General features: G+C 37.9%; 2 protein-coding genes across 2 annotated transcripts; one reads left to right on the top strand and one right to left on the bottom strand.

The window, feature by feature from the left end:
- Positions 1-1,929: 1,929 nt before the first annotated feature.
- On the top strand, positions 1,930-3,646 carry LOC137716716 (probable methyltransferase At1g29790). The gene has a single exon (XM_068456096.1). The coding sequence runs from the start codon at positions 2,047-2,049 to the stop codon at positions 3,310-3,312; it is 1,266 nt and encodes a 421-aa protein (XP_068312197.1). The 5' UTR covers positions 1,930-2,046; the 3' UTR covers positions 3,313-3,646.
- Positions 3,647-3,702: 56 nt separating this feature from the next.
- Positions 3,703-8,747, bottom strand: LOC137716715 (auxin response factor 5-like). Its single transcript, XM_068456095.1, has 13 exons — positions 7,965-8,747; positions 7,714-7,826; positions 7,490-7,588; positions 7,329-7,385; positions 7,097-7,249; positions 6,920-7,004; positions 6,721-6,811; positions 6,442-6,606; positions 6,225-6,347; positions 5,828-6,039; positions 4,576-5,750; positions 4,283-4,473; positions 3,703-4,184 (listed from the first exon to the last, which is right to left on the bottom strand). Exons 1-13 carry the CDS (start codon positions 8,047-8,049, stop codon positions 4,043-4,045), a joined length of 2,691 nt encoding a protein of 896 aa, XP_068312196.1. The 5' UTR covers positions 8,050-8,747; the 3' UTR covers positions 3,703-4,042.
- Between the last annotated feature and the right edge of the window lie 7,749 nt (positions 8,748-16,496).

Here is a 16,496-nt window from a genome sequence, read left to right as displayed (position 1 = left end):
TGTGTATTGAGTCAAAATTGTAGTTTCCACTCCAACTTGCACTCCTACCACAACCCCTCCAACAACCAAGTTCTATTCTAGCAAGTGTGGTCGGTTATATGAATCTTAGAACGTCATTGCACACGGTTTTGCGCAGAGTCTTTCTTTAGCTTCAAATACTCCATATCTTTTCTTATAGTCTCTTTCAAAGTCTTCCTCTACCCCGTTTGCCTTGAGCCTCTTTTCACAGTCATATTTTCTAACTGAAGCATCTATAGATGTTTAGTTCACGTGTCCAAACCATCTCAACCGATTTTCTCTCATTTTATCTTCATTTGTAGCCACTCCTTCTTAACCCGTATATCCTCGTTCTTAATTCTATCTTCTCTTGTGTGCCCACATATCCAACAGAACATCCCATCTTGCTACCTCATTTTTTGCATATGTTGCTTTTTGACCACCCAACATTACGTGCCATAAAGTATCATTGACCTTATTGTCATTGTGCAGCCAAAAATAATCAAAAGGCAACACGTGGATTTTTAGGTGAAGAGGACAAAATTACCCTCGAGACACACAGGGTTTCCTACACGCGAGCAGTGGAGAATCATTCATTAACTGAGTCAAGAGTGCCCAAAATAGGTAATAAGTGCAAATTTATCTTATCCATCTTTACTCCATATCCTCTACAAGGAAATCATTCCATAACCTTCAAAACCTTCTATACAAATTAAATTAATTAGGCTAATTAATAGATTAATTCCTAATTAATCTATTAATCACAAATTAATCACCATTACACCACCCAAAAAACATCGAAGGGCTGGCCACTCTCTCTTCCAAAGAGGGCCAGCCATACTCTATAAATAAGACTCCATTTTCTTTGAAAGAGGAGTTCCACACTCTTGCAAAACTCCTAAAAACTCTCCAAACATTTTTCTCTCTAAATTCTAACTTTGGCATCGAAGGTTCTTCAGCCAAAGCACCCTCCATTCATCGTGGACACTTGAGGCACTTGGCCTTGACCAAAGGTGTTGATTGTTTTATATGTGCAATTTTATCAAAGAAGAAGAAGACAAAAATTTTCATCATACAAAATTTTCCTTTAAACTTTAGTAGTAAACAATTGCACAAAACACTCGATACACTCGATACACTCTTCCACTTTAACAAAATCTGTGTCATCGAAGACGTATGATGCGACGAGCATGAGAATGTGCGTCTTGATGGTTTACGATTGTTTGGTTCCTTTCGTCCTGTGTACTCCCTCAGGCGCATTGAATACCGGGTTTCAGATATTTTTAAAATTTTTAAATGTTAAATAAAAAAAGTTAACAACGTAATCATTAACTTAAGTTAGAAAACGTGTCTCAAAAACAAATGTTTCTTTAGCACAATGGTAAAAAAATGTTGAGTCATTACATGACGGTATGAATTCAAACTCTGTTACTAGATAATTTAATAAAATCTGTCATTTGACAAGAAAAAAATAAAACTGAAAAAAACGTGTGTCGAAATATTAGCAAAAAGACACAAACGAGACCCACAAAATGGGACAACAGACTTGGGGCTGGTTTGGTATTGCAGTACTTTGAAAAAAAACTGCTTCTGCTGTGCTGTGAGAATAAGCAGCAGAGTGTTTGGTAAATTTTTTTGTAAAAGTGCTTTTGAAAAAAAAAAAAGCAGTATTATAGTGTTTTGATAAACTTTTATGTAAAACAGATGTGGAAAAAAACTGGTTTTTCAAAGTTGGGTTTTGCAGCTTTGTGTTTTTGGCTTTTTTCACCTAAAACTGTTAAAAAAAGCTAAAGTTAAATGTTTACCAAACATAAAAAAAAGTAGCTTTTTTATAGCCATTTTTTTCAGAATCATCTTAATACCAAACTAGTTCTGGAATCATTGCAATCGCAGCCGACAACAATTTACTGTCTTTTAAATTCACAAATCACTCTCTGATCTCACTTAACAATCCTACTCTCGACCACCCCCACTGACTGAGTGTCCTCTCTCTCTCTCCACTTGTTCAATCAAATCACTCCACAAGTCTCACTCACTCCCACCGCCAAGATGGGCTCTGTTTCTCTCAAGATCGGCGACGGAAGCGCCAGATTCCGAAGAGCATCGCTCTGTTCCTCTGCCGTCAACCTCCTCATGCTGTTTTCCGTCATCACCACCAACCTCTTCGCGCTCTACGCCTTCACATACTCCCCGAAAGACCACCAAACATACCATCTCCTCCACCACACCCAGAAGAACATCTCCCTCATCTCCGAGCAGGTCGCTCTGATCCTCCGTGAGATTGATTCGTCGCAAAAGAAGCTTGCCCAGATGGAAAAGGAGCTCCTCGGCTACGAAAGCATCGATCTTTCTAATCCCAACATCGCAAACGAGCTCAAAGTCTTCCTCCAGCACCACCAGCTCCCTCTCGGCAAAGATTCGAAAACCGGGATCACGGAAATGGTGGCTTCCGTCGGCCATTCCTGTGAGAAATCCGCCGGCTTGCTGTCAGAGTACATGAACTACAAGGTCTCCGGGCCTTGTCCCGACGATTGGAGCCTTGCCCAGAAGCTGATTCTGCGCGGATGCGAGCCTCTGCCGCGACGGAGGTGCTTTGCCAAGACGGTTCCTAAGGTGGGTTTAGACCCTTTTCCGATTTCGCTTTGGAAACCTGTTAGTGATAAGATTGTGAGTTGGAGCGGCCTTGGATGCAAGAAATTTGAATGCTTGAATGCTAAGAAATTGAGTAAGGATTGCGTTGGTTGTTTCGATTTGGTTAACGGGTCCGAAAACGAGAGATTTGTCAAGGCTAGGAGCAAGAATGATTTCCTCATTGATGATGTTTTAGCTTTGGGGAGTGGAGGAATCAGAATAGGGTTTGATATTGGAGGTGGGTCTGGCACCTTCGCTGCTAGAATGGCAGAGAGGAACGTGACTGTGATCACCAACACTCTGAATATCGAAGCCCCGTTTAACGAATTCATAGCTGCAAGAGGGCTTTTCCCTCTGTTTTTGAGCTTAGATCACACGTTTCCTTTCCATGATAATGTGTTCGATTTGGTCCATGCCGCCAGTGGATTGGATGTTGGAGGAAAACCGGAAAAGTTCGAGTTCTTGATGTTTGATATCGACCGCATTTTGAGGGCGGGAGGTTTGTTTTGGCTGGACAACTTTTATTGCTCGGATGATGAAAAGAAGAGAGATTTAACCAGGTTGATCGAGCGGTTTGGATATAAAAAACTCAAATGGGTCGTCGGGGAGAAGGCAGATACAGCAGGGTCAGGCAAATTGGAGATTTATTTGTCTGCCGTTTTGCAGAAACCGGTTAGAGTCTGATGATCAGGTACTTCTCGCACGACACTGCATTAGGTAAACCAAAATTTGATGTTCTATCTGCTTCCCCGCACGAATTTGCGCGGGTTCATTCGTTTAACAACCTTGTGAAATTCCTTGAACATCGCAATAAGAGCTGGCGGTAGCAAATGGAATCTGTTCTGTAATTTACAAGGTATTTGTATCTGTTATTTTGTGCTTGAGGGGAGTAATAGGTGCTGTTCTATGACGATGAATTGTTAGGAAGTGAAAGAATATGGTGTATTATCATGTATTACTGCACGCTCTATGATTTATACAGCCGACCTCGCGGGGTTAAGGCTTGGTTGATGTTGTATTATAGCATCCGATATTTGATGTATTTTACCATTCAAATCTGCATCCACTTCCGAATCTTCTTTGATCTGGCTTTCTTACTAAAAACTCGAATAATACATTATCTAGTCCAGTAGATAAACTCGTTCGATGGTTAGATCAATGCTTCGGCAGGTAAAACTTGTTCGTGTTTAGCAGAGGATATATAAATCTTACGAAACACGAGTTAAAAAGTATTATCTTTCAGGTCCTGCTAATTGATGTCAAGTCATTAGTACATCAAACCTCACCTAAAACACAAAAGCTAAAGTACTTTAGCACCCACATCAACTGGCCTAGCAGTGCATCCTAGTTACAAGCCCTAACGTGCAACCTGTCCGGGCCATTGTGTGCGGTTGTAGCTGCAGTGGCGGCCATTTTAAGGACGCCCACCTTCGGACATGGTGCCGTTCATCCCTTGCATCGCAGCGCTGTTCAGAAGCTTCATGCCCTCTTCACTCATCTGCTGAACTTCCGTAGGCGAAAGGATTCTGATGCAGCGAACACAACCAACGAATTCCCTGCAAAATTATTAACAAATGAGAGCGATCAGAGATGAATCGAAGTACCGGTATAACATTTCAACACAAATTTATGGCAAAAGTTTTGGTTTGCTTACTCCCAAGGATCATCCCCGACAAGTAGAACGTCGTTCTCATAATCCACATAAACCAATTTCCACCCTGAACCTCTTGGATCGTTTAGCAGCCCTTTCAGTCCAAACATGCATTCAATTGCAGAGCATAGTTCTTCGTAGTTTTTGAAATTCGTAACGTCGATTGACCTCCCAACGGATCCCGTCTTTTGAACCTGTCAGCCATAACCAAATTCATCACTCTAAGCTAATGTGAGATGTTTACAAACCTTGTCAAAATCATTATAATAAGGATTCAATTCGATAAAACTCCATACCTTGGTGTAGGTTCGCACGGGCACAACCACTTTATGCCACGAACTGTTCTGCAGTAGACTGCTCTCATCGAGATCTACATTGCTTGAGGATGTACCGCCGGAGGTGTCTGCCAGGTCTTGCCTGGAGAAAGCCTGAGAGTCTCCTAGGCTTGCCGAGGTAATCTGCGACTGAAGATCCTGGCTTGAGCTCAAGTTTCTGACCAAGCAATCTGAAGAATTCTGGAAGTTGGCGTTCTTCAGCGTAGAAAAGTCATTGAGTATAGTGCTTGAAACAGAAGGGTCGACGACAGTACTTAAGCCGCTACCAACATCAACGCTAGGACAGCCATAGATCCCACTTTGATTGTTGCTCTCATCGGACAAATCTCTCAGGCTGCTTGAATTAATGATGGTATTATCCCACATGTCCTGACCGATTGAAGTTAGGGAGGAATTTGCTTCAGTTAAAACAGCTGAAGAATCTGGTAAACCAAATGCAGACAAAGGCCCCGGTGATCTCAATGCCCCGGAAAAGGGTTGGCAAGGCGAGTAGAACATGCATTCATCATTGTCTAGGAATGGGAGTGAACTGTTCATGCCGTTGAAATCCGAATGAGGTAGATCCGTTTGTGAGTGGTAGAGCAGTGATTCCAAAGGCGGCTGCATAGGCCGCGGGCTAGTTTGTAGTTGCGCTGCATCTTGGTTTTGGTTGGCAAATGTCAGCTGGTTAACAAGGTTATAAGGACTCGCAAACCCAGTAGCTAATTTATCGTCAATGCCATGTCCCACATAATTCAACTGGCTTAACTGATCCGCGGAAAATTCAGGTTCTAATTTCATCTTCTCGATGCCGTTTCCAACTGGTGTTTGGCTTCCAAACTTAGCTGCCGTGTTCAACTTTCCTGGTGGAATTTCATGAGATGGTGCATTTGCGTTTACGCCATCAGCTGGATTCTTTTGGTTGATTTTGGCATGCATGGCCTTCATATCTACTACTGAATCTGCATTAGAAGCCGATTCCCGCCATAGAGCAGCTAATGTTCCGGCATGATTAGCAAGTTGAGGTTTCATTAGCATATTGACTAGTTGTTCTGAACATAGATTTGAAATCGGGTATGGAAAAGAGTTCCCGTTTCCAATCTCAGGAACCCGGATGAAAGGTCTTTTGATCATATTTCCCCACTCAGTTTCTGCTCCTGTTAGCGCGAGAAACAGTTGTAAGAAAAACCTGTAACAAAGTTGCCTGCTGGAAAACAGAAGAAAGTAAGCTTACCCAAGAATCCAGAGTGCATCGGTCTTTTAAGACTTGAAGTCAGAGAAGGAAATATGAAGAGACTTTCCGGAGTCTCGATTTCCCATGAACTAACCCTTTTCTGTTTATCACAACACCCTGGCTCATCCCACTCTATCTGAAGATTTCGCCACTTCGAACCAGGCCATCTCAGCGGATCTAAATCACTGATACCAACTATCGTACCCATATATCTGCAGAGATAAAGGAACATGTTAACCTCCGTCACCCCTTAAAGTAATGAACACACCATTATCATGTTGATAACGATGTTCTTGTATTCCGCAGAACATATTGAAACCACCTGCATTATTTCACATTTGAAAATATTACAAGTACTTGGATTCTGTAACAAGTTACAGACGATTTTATCCATTACCTGCGCTTGCCCGACTCCTCTGTCTCGAACATCATTCCAAACCTCATGCCAATTGAGAGTTGTGTCCCATATACAGCCTTCTGGAATGTAGCCAGAGGTATGACAAATTCTGAAGGGCATGCCCTATCGTCGAGTAGAAAGAGTAGTACAGTCAAGAAAAGAATTTGAAAAACGCCTATGAAGTATGAATAAGAATACGATCACGCGTCATAAAAACCTTGGATTGTAGAATATAGTGAATGAACTTCGATTAGATGCAGCATGAGCAGCAGCAGCAAGGACACCAATGTGCATGCTATCAGCAGATAAAACTGATGATGGCAAAGTCGTTTGCTGACGATTTGCTCGTCTCACACCAATCAAGAGCTGTGACTTCTCATCCCTTGTGATAGTGAGAAAAATATTCGATCGGACAACAGTTTAACTTACAAACGTAAACTATATGCAAGTGTTTGGCAAACATAGCACCAAAGCTTAGGATGCAACTCCAATGTACCTGATAAATAGAACGGAATCCCCTGCTCTAAGCCTCTTTGCACCAACAAACACACTCCATCCAGTTGTGAGAAGGTGTCGTTTCGGCTGCCCTACATAGGTGAACAAAAACAGGTCATACTCAGTAAAAGTAATCCAACGAATTGCTGGCAGATGTATGTAAAAATCAAAACAAGAAACGAGTGTATAAGCATTCTCACCACGATAAATGTGGCGAAATGTCCAGGTATTGTCGTGCAAGTCTCGGACAACAAGCTCTTGGGTTGGTGGTTGCATTGTGAAATCCTGGAATACATAACAAGCAAATTGTAAATCCACATCCACCTCTGATTAAGGTTTCCCAATTACAAAAAGCATAGACATAAATAAAGCCTCACCAGCGGAGGAAAGAGCTTTTCTGCTGCCCTACGCGGCACGGAGAAGCCCCCATGTGTGCTTGTGTCACTTGCAGTCAAAGTTTTGCAGAAAAACTCCGATGGATGCTTGCTAGGCTTCGTTCTAAAGTCTGATACCGGGAAGACATCCTTTTCCTGATCGAACGATAAATTGTTCATCATATTAAGATACAAATGTGATAAATTTAAGGATTACACTAGTAATCAAACTTACAGAATTCACTGGTTTAAGGATCATTTGCGCATAGATTTCGTCGGTTTCTTTGTCTGCCTATCGTAAACATAAATCACGGTTAAAAATCGCTCTTTTTCAGACTTCATTGACAGTATGCTCATGTGTACAGAAAACAAGTGACAATCTGCTAAAATACATACATGCAGTGTAACATTTTGAACTTGACATAGCAACTGAGACGGGAGATTCGGATAGTTGGGGATTTGAGAGGTGGCCGTTCTTTTCGTCGAAACCGCCACCTACATTCGTACAACAAAACCCTCATCAGTTTCCTCGGACACCATGGAACAAACATAAAGACATCAACTTTGAAGCTGTAACAAATTCAGAACTCAATTGTAGATATTCGGACAAGAATCCAAACCTGTTCGCTATGTCCTTGGGGGAAGTAGTACGAGAGACTCCCAACCTGCGGCAAACAGACAAGCGGGCCGGCACAGGCGTGCCACAGCTCCGAATTTATAGCCTTCCGGGACCCTGAAGCAAAAGCAAAGACACAACCTTTAACAAACTTCCGACAACAATTAACGATAATGCCGTTTGATTAAGGAAACATTAAAAAGGTACGTTGAAAGATTTAAACTTTTTGAAATCAAAAGGGAAGAACAAACAAACCAGAGTGATCCTGCAGCTCTTTCAGCAGCTTCATCTCATCAAGCAAGCAACCAGTTTTGAGCTTCTCCTCAACCGAACTCATCATTTTTTTTCTGCGGATTTCTCACTTTTTTACCCCAAAGATTTGAACTTTAACGTGTTCACTGTAAGACCCAGAACCCCAAATCAAGAAATCTCTCACTTTTTCATCTGAAATTCCAAGGAATTGAGAAACCCATTTGTGAGAATCCCACGAGAAAACAAACACCCCAATCCAATCCAATCCAGTCCAATGTTGGGAGGGGAACAAAAGCAGACGAGGAGGACCACCACAGGACAGTCCAGAGTAGAAACCCAAATCAAGGAACAAAAACTGCACAAAGGCACTGCCAAGGATCTTCTTTATCAACTAGTGGGGCTTTAATTTTGGCACAAACCAAGACACATCAGTTTCTTTCTTCCATGCACGCGGACCAAAGCTTGAGTTTTTGAGAGCACCTCCTCTCTCTCCTCTCTCCTCTCTCCTCTCTCTCTCTCTCTCTCTCTCTCCTAATCGACTGCTTGTTTTTACCCTCCAAAAGAAACCGACCTTTCGATGAACCCACTAATCCTACTGACCCTCTCTCTCCTCACTCTCTCTCTTGTTTTTCCTTTCGTTTGCTGCATGCTCCAATCCTACGCACACACTTCTCTGTATAGGGTTTGATTCCGTGCAGCTTTAAACTCTGCTGCAAAAATATTAATACATATTTTATTATAATGGTACTGGTAGAAATGTTTTTATGTTTTTCTATGGCGTTTTCGTAGAAAAGTAATAAAGAAATGGGGAAAAAGCAGAGCAAAGCAAGATGAACACGAAAACACGAAACAGTACAGTACTGGTTCAGTACAGTAATCTCTCCTTATACAGAGAGAGAGAGTGTAAGTTTTTATATTAAAAAAAAAAAGGCGCGGTCTAGAGGGGGAAGTGTTATTCACATGTATACTTTTATTTCTTACGCATCATTGCTAATTTTTTGTTGTTAATCTTTAATTCATTTCATTCGATTCGATGGTCATAAATTGAGAAAAGCATGTGAGAGGCAAAAATAGATGTGCATATAGCATTGCCTCTACGAGAATGCATTACGTTAAAACATTTCCAAAGGAGATGTCAAAATCCTAAGTAGAATGTCACTGTGCATATTTGACATCAATACAAATTTATTTTTAATTCATTTTAATGGAAGGACCCTTATCGCACTAACATTTCAATCAATAAAAATTTTGCTTTCAACATTTTTTTAATAATTACAACCATTTAAAGTTCTATTTAAATACGAAAATAACATTTTAACAATAAATGAGATAAAACTTTAAATTGTCATATCAGTCATCAAAATGCCACACTAACAACATTGCAAAGTGTGCAATAAAAGGAGAAAGTTGAAACGCATCAAATTATACCAGTGAGTTGAATTGACAATGTGTGCTACAAGTGTTATATGTAAGTCCCACGAATATACTCTTGATCACCATGTAACGAATGAATTCTTCGCGTAAGCTAACTATAAATCATCGATCACTTGTTAGAGAACAAGTAAGTCCATATCTTCACGAAAATTCTATTATGTCCCAATTAAAATCCAGCACAAATTTGAAAGAGTTCAATGTAAGCAAGGATAAGAGTATTTTTAAATATATATATATTTTTTTTTTTTTTGATATGTGAGTAAAAGAGAGCTATAATACTTGGGTACTCACCTTTTGATTTTGTCCTATGATGTTTTTCTTTTCTTTTTCCGAAATCAAGTATGATATTCATTTCATGATGAAACCAAATACAACCAAAGGAAAAGGATGTTAACAATGGGTCTCGATAAAAACCTTCCCGGAAAAAGAACCTGAATGAAGGAAAAAAGAGCGTCCCGCACCAATAAAATTAAGAATTCAACTTATCCTCCAATAATACATCTGAAATTATATCGGGAGGTTCTTCAAACCAAGAAACTGACTGCTCCAATGTTAAACTATGTCAGGCTAGCCAATGAGCCGCAAAATTGGCCTCTCTTGGCACAAATTGTGCCTTCCATTGCTGGAACGGTTGTAAAAACGTACGTATTTCATTCAATACATGGCCAAAAGGTCAATGATTAACATCCACACCATTCTGAATAACAGCTATCACCAACAAGGCGTCACCTTCCAATATCACCTTTTGCGACTGCCATTGTTGAATGAACACCGCAGCTTCTTAACACTTGTTTTATGATTTAAAAAATAATGAACATGTTTTTCAATTCTTGTTAGACTTAAAAATAAAATACACGTGTATTTTTTTATTGGACCGAATCAGAAAGTCAATACACATAACGAGTACATAAGTATTATCCGTACAAAAATATCAAAATATGGCGTAATTTACCACGTGGATTACGTGGATTTGCAGGGTCTTACTCTCTCTTAGCTTTTGTGCTTTTTTGCATGTAAGCCAGCCACTGCCACTTTCCAAGCTCTCAACCTCCCCTCTCTTCTTGTATTTACGTCTCAATTTATTAATTTTTATTTTATTATTTTAAATATTAAAAAAGGATTAAAAAAGAAATAAAATAATGAAGAAAAGATACTTGGATGACTGAGAGCTTGCGTGGTGTTTTGACTGATCTTCCGTTCATGACAAAAATCAACTGCGGCCGGCGCACGTCAATCATGTGACTGCCACGTGTCAGAATCCTGTCCGATCCGTCGCGGTGCCGTTTCTGCGTTACACACTTCTCTCGTTTACATTTCGCGGCTTTGTTTTATTGGACTCGGATTCTCTTCTCTTTTTATTTTTTTACTTTTTTTTTTTTTTTTTTAAGCAATCTCATGATCTTATAAATGATAGTATGACATTCAAAGGTTTTAAAATATCTTTCATAGCTCTCAGGCAAAATATTTCTTAAAACTAAAAGTTTTAATTTTTCAACAAAAATTGTGATTTACAACCTACATTTTTAAATCAATTTTGAGAATTTTTACAAAATTTATTATGAGCAAAAATTTGAGATATTCTCGTCGCAGTACATATCTTCCAAAATTAATTTAGGACATTTGAATATTTTCCTCTCATAAAAATATATTTGGGGCCTCTCTGTTAGTTTACATTATTTTTCTCTCAAAAACTATGAGTTATAACCTACGCTTTTCAATCAATTTTAGTAATTTTTACAAGATTTATTAAGAGCCAAAGTTCGAGCTATTCTCGTTGCATATGTCTCCTAATATTAATTTAGGACATTCCCATGATTTTCGACACTTAAAATTTTTTTTTTGGGGGGGGGGGTGGTGTTTCTCTTTATGTTTCTACTTTGAAAATCAATTAGAAAATGGTTTTTATTACCAATGGTCCTTGAGATTCATCAACTCATCATTTTGGTCCCTCACTTTCAAAATCAATGAATGTCGTCCCTGACATTTACTAAGATAGATCAATTTGGTCATTCTATTTATATTCCGTCAACTATTTTGTTGGTTTGTTGATGTGGCACATATGTGAGATTTACAAATCCAACAAAATGGTGACAAGCGAATTAGTCAAAATAATTAATTCTTTAAATGTTCTTTTTTTTTTTTTCAAAAAAAAAAATGTTAAGTTATGAAGGAAAAATAATATGCCACGCGGGTCCCGCTCTTCCACTTCTTTCGCCCTTTCAGCTGCACAGCCAGCACCGCCGGTCGCACTGCTCATCATTTTCCAGATCTTTGCTGCCTTCCACGGTTAGCACCGCCCAGGTTCCTGCTTATCATTGTCCTATTTTTACAATCCTCTTTACAACTTTGACAAACTTGGTACTCAACTTCCCCAGCAAGGCCTTGAGCCATCCGCACAACCGCGACGAAAACTCGACCTTCTCTTCCCCTCCAAGATCCTCATCTTCGCAGAGCTTTCACGCAAAAATCAGAAGAGGAAGAGTGGGACTGTTTATTCATATATATAACCATTTAAAACTTTTAATAGCGAAAATATTTTTTGAAAATTTGAAAAACGAAATGGAAAAGGAGGTGATGGGGATGTGGGATCTTGGAAGGAGAACGTAAGGCAGCAAAGATCTGGGAAAATGATGAGCAGTGCCACCGCCGGTGCTGATTGTGCAGCGTGGAAGGGAGAAAGAAGAGGAAGAGCGGGACCCGCGTGTCATATTATTTTTCCTTCTTAACTCAAAATTTTTATAAAAAAAAAAAAAAAAAAAACAAGGTTTTTTATATTAGCATTCTACAAAATGTTGAATGCATTCCACATTAAAATTTAATATTAAATTATTTATTTATCCTACTATGCAATGACAATTTTGATCTTATTAGGTTAAAATAAAATTCTAAATACATCCCAAATCATTTTTAACGTATTATTTATCTTCTTCAACTATCAAAATCTCTTCGACCCTCCATTGTTGAACAAAACCCTAATCAATGAAACTACGAACATGTTGATTGAGAAATTTTTTTTGACAAATGAAACACGAAATCGATTTTTCGGAAGCTTCAAATGAGGTAAGACTTCATATTTTTTATTGTTTTAATGATTTTGACGACATCGATAATTATTTAATCTTGCTTTTGATGCGTTATTCAAGTTTCTATGTTTGTATTCATCTTTTAGGGATCACATGAATTACATGAAGAATTAAACATCTAAAATTACCACCAAATATTAAAAAAAGACGACATAGGTTTTAATGGTGGATGAAATTGAAAACAACCCACATATGCTTTAAATCCGAGGCGGCATCTTTTGTCAAAATTCCAATCGGCATTTTTTATCCAAATTAAAAGCTTTATAAGATTTTAGAAATGTGGGGTGTATAGAAAATATGAGGTGCTTGTTTAAAATGTAATGTGTATATTGAGAATGTGAGGTGTGAGGGTACTATTGGGAACTATGTGGGATGTATTAAGATAATTTTTTATTAAAAAAACAAATGTGAGGTGTATTAAGTACGTGATATTTATTTAATAATTTGTAGGGTGTTAATATAATAAGCCTAAAAAAATCATTTAAAGAATTAATTATTTTTGGTAATTCACATGTCACCATTTTATTGAACTTGTGGGTCTCACATATGCGCCACATCAACAAACTAACATAATAGTTGACGGAATATAAACGGAATGGCCAAATTAATCTGTGGTAGTAAATGTTAGGGACGACATTCATTGATTTTGAAAGTGAATGACCAAAATGATGAGTTTGATCAATTTCAAGGACCATCAATGATAAAAATCATAAAAAATAAAAAAAAATAGTTATAGGTCCTAATAACTGGTATGATCACATCAAAAGTTCTTGCAACATTTTTCTTAACTCCACGCAAAATATTTTTCTTAAAAATATCAATTTTTTTGTCACATAAATTGTGCGTAACTCACATTTTCAAATCAATTTTGGAAATTTTACAAGATTCATTATAAACCAAAATTCGAGTCATTCTCCTCGCACCACATGTTTCCTAAAATTAATTTAGGACATTCCGAAGATTTTCGACACATAAATTATATTTGGGGCCCCTCTATTAATTCATATTATTTTTTCTATTTTTTCAACTTCAAAAATCAATAATTGAATAGTTTCGGGTCTTAATATATGGTAGGATCATATCCAAATATTATGCATCATTTTTCTCAGCTCCCACGCAGAATATTTCCCAAAACTAAAAATTTCAACTTTTTTTCACAAAAAATGTGAGTTATAACCATTGTTTAAAATATCGGTATCGGGGGAAATATCGATGAACATATCAACGTTGGTTGTGTTTTTTTTTATGGAAATGATGGAAATTTAAAATTAAACTTTAAGAAATGTCAAACACTAGTTTACACTAAATATAAGTTTCTCTAATATTTAATGTACATGTAGGAATATATTGACAAAATCTATCAATTTCATATATATGAACTATCAGCGAAATTTTAAGTTTCAGCTGAATTTAAGAGTTTATCTAAATATGGGGTGAAGTCCTTTTGCATATATTTCTCTAATTTTTCCGATATTTTCACCGAAATATCAACTATATCGTATAAATTTTAAACACTGGTTATAACTCACATTTTCAAATCAATTTTAAGAATTCTTACACGACTATAGCTTTGGAAATCCTATTGGGTGTTAGGTAAAAGTCTCAGATGCTGAACAATTAAGAAAGAATATGAGTTCGACACAATGTAAGTATGAATTATTGGTAGCTATGTGGCGTTTTCTTTTCTATAGTAAAGTATACGTGGTACGTTACTAGAGCTTATGATTCAGATGTTCTTTCTATCACGTTATCTAGTTGTTGTCCATGAAAGGGTGGGCGATTTTCCAATTTGATACGTCGAATTCGATATGGTTTGGACATGGTTAAGTCCACTTTAGACTTTTTCAGAAAGAGGTCGGTCTGCATCATACGTGACTTATCTTTGAGTGCGTGGGACTCTTAAAGTGTAAATTGGGTAAGGAATTTTGGGGTAGGCAAAGGGCACTCTGGAGGCTGCACTAAGAAAAGGTCAATGGTGTTGTCACGTCTCCCACATTATTATATTGCTCCCATGCCACGCACATGATTACAATCAACCACCTTTCCCTGCCTATATCGTTGCATTGCATGATAAGCATAAGACAAATACGATCCGATAATATATAAAAAGATAATGTATTTCAAACTAATCGTAAAACGATTGAAAATGTTTTTATGTTTAAAAAATATTTTTTCGAAGATGTATATAGTTCAAAAAACTAAACGAAAACACTTGAAATTTTTAGTTGAAATTTCAACATGGTTTATCCTAAAACTGATCCTAACATAAATGCTTTGTTGGAATCGCTTCTCGATAAGTACTTTTTTTTTGTTACCCCACATTTAAAGCGAAACCCAACCCGATCAACATTATTTCACGGCGGCATGGCTCCACCTCACTTACTAAACAATATAAACACCTGGTTTGGTGGGTTAGTACTTAGTAGATTGTCTTCAGTGAGTACGACGTCGTTCTCGTAAGATTGTTTTGTGGAACTATAATCATTTGGTGATTAGTCATCAATAATGTTTAAATCGACACTGTCATGCAATGAATCAACTCATTTTCACCACTGTGGTAAAAGGCCACCTGCGTGATTTTTTTTTTTAATTGTAATATTCTATCCATCGTGAAGACAACCATGATTGAACGATTCATATTTGATGCTGAGATTAAGGGATAATAAAGGGTGGGGCCCCTTTTTCAATATGGTCAACAACTTTGGAATTATTATTAGTTTTTTTATTTTTTTAACAAAGGGTATTATTTATACTAAGATCATCTCCAACCGAAAGAGTCAAATATAGCCCCGTCTATAATTATAGCCCTGCAATAAATTATTTTTAAATAAACAGTATCAGACCATATTCATGTATCATCTCCAACTAAGGGGGTTAAACATAGCCTCCTTCACTAATTTATTAGTTTTAAGTTTATACTTCAAAATTATGGGTTAATTTAATTATAGCGTTGGACGTTCTCAAACCTAGTCATTGAATTTGAATCAATTATCTTCGCAGAGGAGATGTGCCCCAAAAAAGGGCTAAGAGGGGGTTATACTTGGCCAAATAATGGCTTGATGGGTTTCATAGAATTATAGCCTAGCCGTCCATTGGAGATGAATTTTTTAACAAATCAAACTATTTTTTGGTTTTTAGACCTTTGGTCCTCTCAATTGGAGATTGCCTAAGGCCATCTCCAACCGATGGCTGGCCAGATGACTCGTTTTAGCCTTCTGGCCCTCCAAGATTCTTCAAGATATTAATATTTTAATGAACAGTACAGGGCTGTATTTGCCTCCGTCTCCAACCGAGGGCCAAAGGGTCTTATGGCTCCTTTTAGCCCTGTCATGAAAAACCGTCTCCAACTGTAGGCCAAAGGGCCATAGGGCCAAACATAATTTATTATTTAAATTTAAAAACTGCAACAACTTAAATTCAAATCCAACAACTTAAATTTAAAAACTACAACAATAACTGGCCCAAAAAACCAAAAAAATTAGAACTTAAATTTAATGAATGGTTTAGGTATTTATAGAGGAAAAAAAATTAGAATTTTTAAGAATTAAAAAAAAAATGGCCCAAAAAGAAAAAAATTGAATACAACGGCTAACTGACTAGCCGTTGTATTCAAATTTTTTTTTAAGCAATCCTGTCAGTTATAACCGAAAGGAATACATTTAATTTTTAATATAAATTTAGTCCTGTCGGTTATAACCGACATGAATGCTCTATTTTATGGCCAGCCTTCTAGCCTTCTCCGATTCCATGGGGCCCTTTCAAATTCCATAGCCCTCTGGCCTAGCCCTCGGTTGGAGACGGTTTTCAGGCTATTTTCGGCCCTCTAGCCCTCTGGACCCTTCGGTTGGAGATGACCTATGAGGAAGGGGCGGGCTAAGCCTCACAATGGGCTAATAATAATGTGGTTCAAATTCACATTCGACGGGAATCGAACCTAATACCTCTTATTTACAAGTGAAGAGAAATACCGCTAAACCGTAGTACTAAGTGTCAACAACTTTGGAACTTAAACTAACCG

This window comes from Pyrus communis, chromosome 15 (assembly GCF_963583255.1).
Source record: "Pyrus communis chromosome 15, drPyrComm1.1, whole genome shotgun sequence".
In the NCBI taxonomy this organism is placed as follows: Eukaryota; Viridiplantae; Streptophyta; class Magnoliopsida; order Rosales; family Rosaceae; genus Pyrus; species Pyrus communis.
Note: the sequence above shows the minus strand (reverse complement) of the source record. Positions and strands in the feature narration are given on the sequence as shown.

Coding starts and splice junctions, on each gene's coding strand:
- LOC137716716 (XM_068456096.1), top strand. CDS start 2,047: ATGGGCTCTGTTTCTCTCAAGATCGGCGACGGAAGCGCCAGATTCCGA.
- LOC137716715 (XM_068456095.1), bottom strand. CDS start 8,049: ATGATGAGTTCGGTTGAGGAGAAGCTCAAAACTGGTTGCTTGCTTGAT. Junction 6,348..6,441: donor ACTATATTCTACAATCCAAG/GTTTTTATGACG, acceptor ACTCGACGATAG/GGCATGCCCTTCAGAATTTG. Junction 5,751..5,827: donor GATGCACTCTGGATTCTTGG/GTAAGCTTACTT, acceptor TCGCGCTAACAG/GAGCAGAAACTGAGTGGGGA.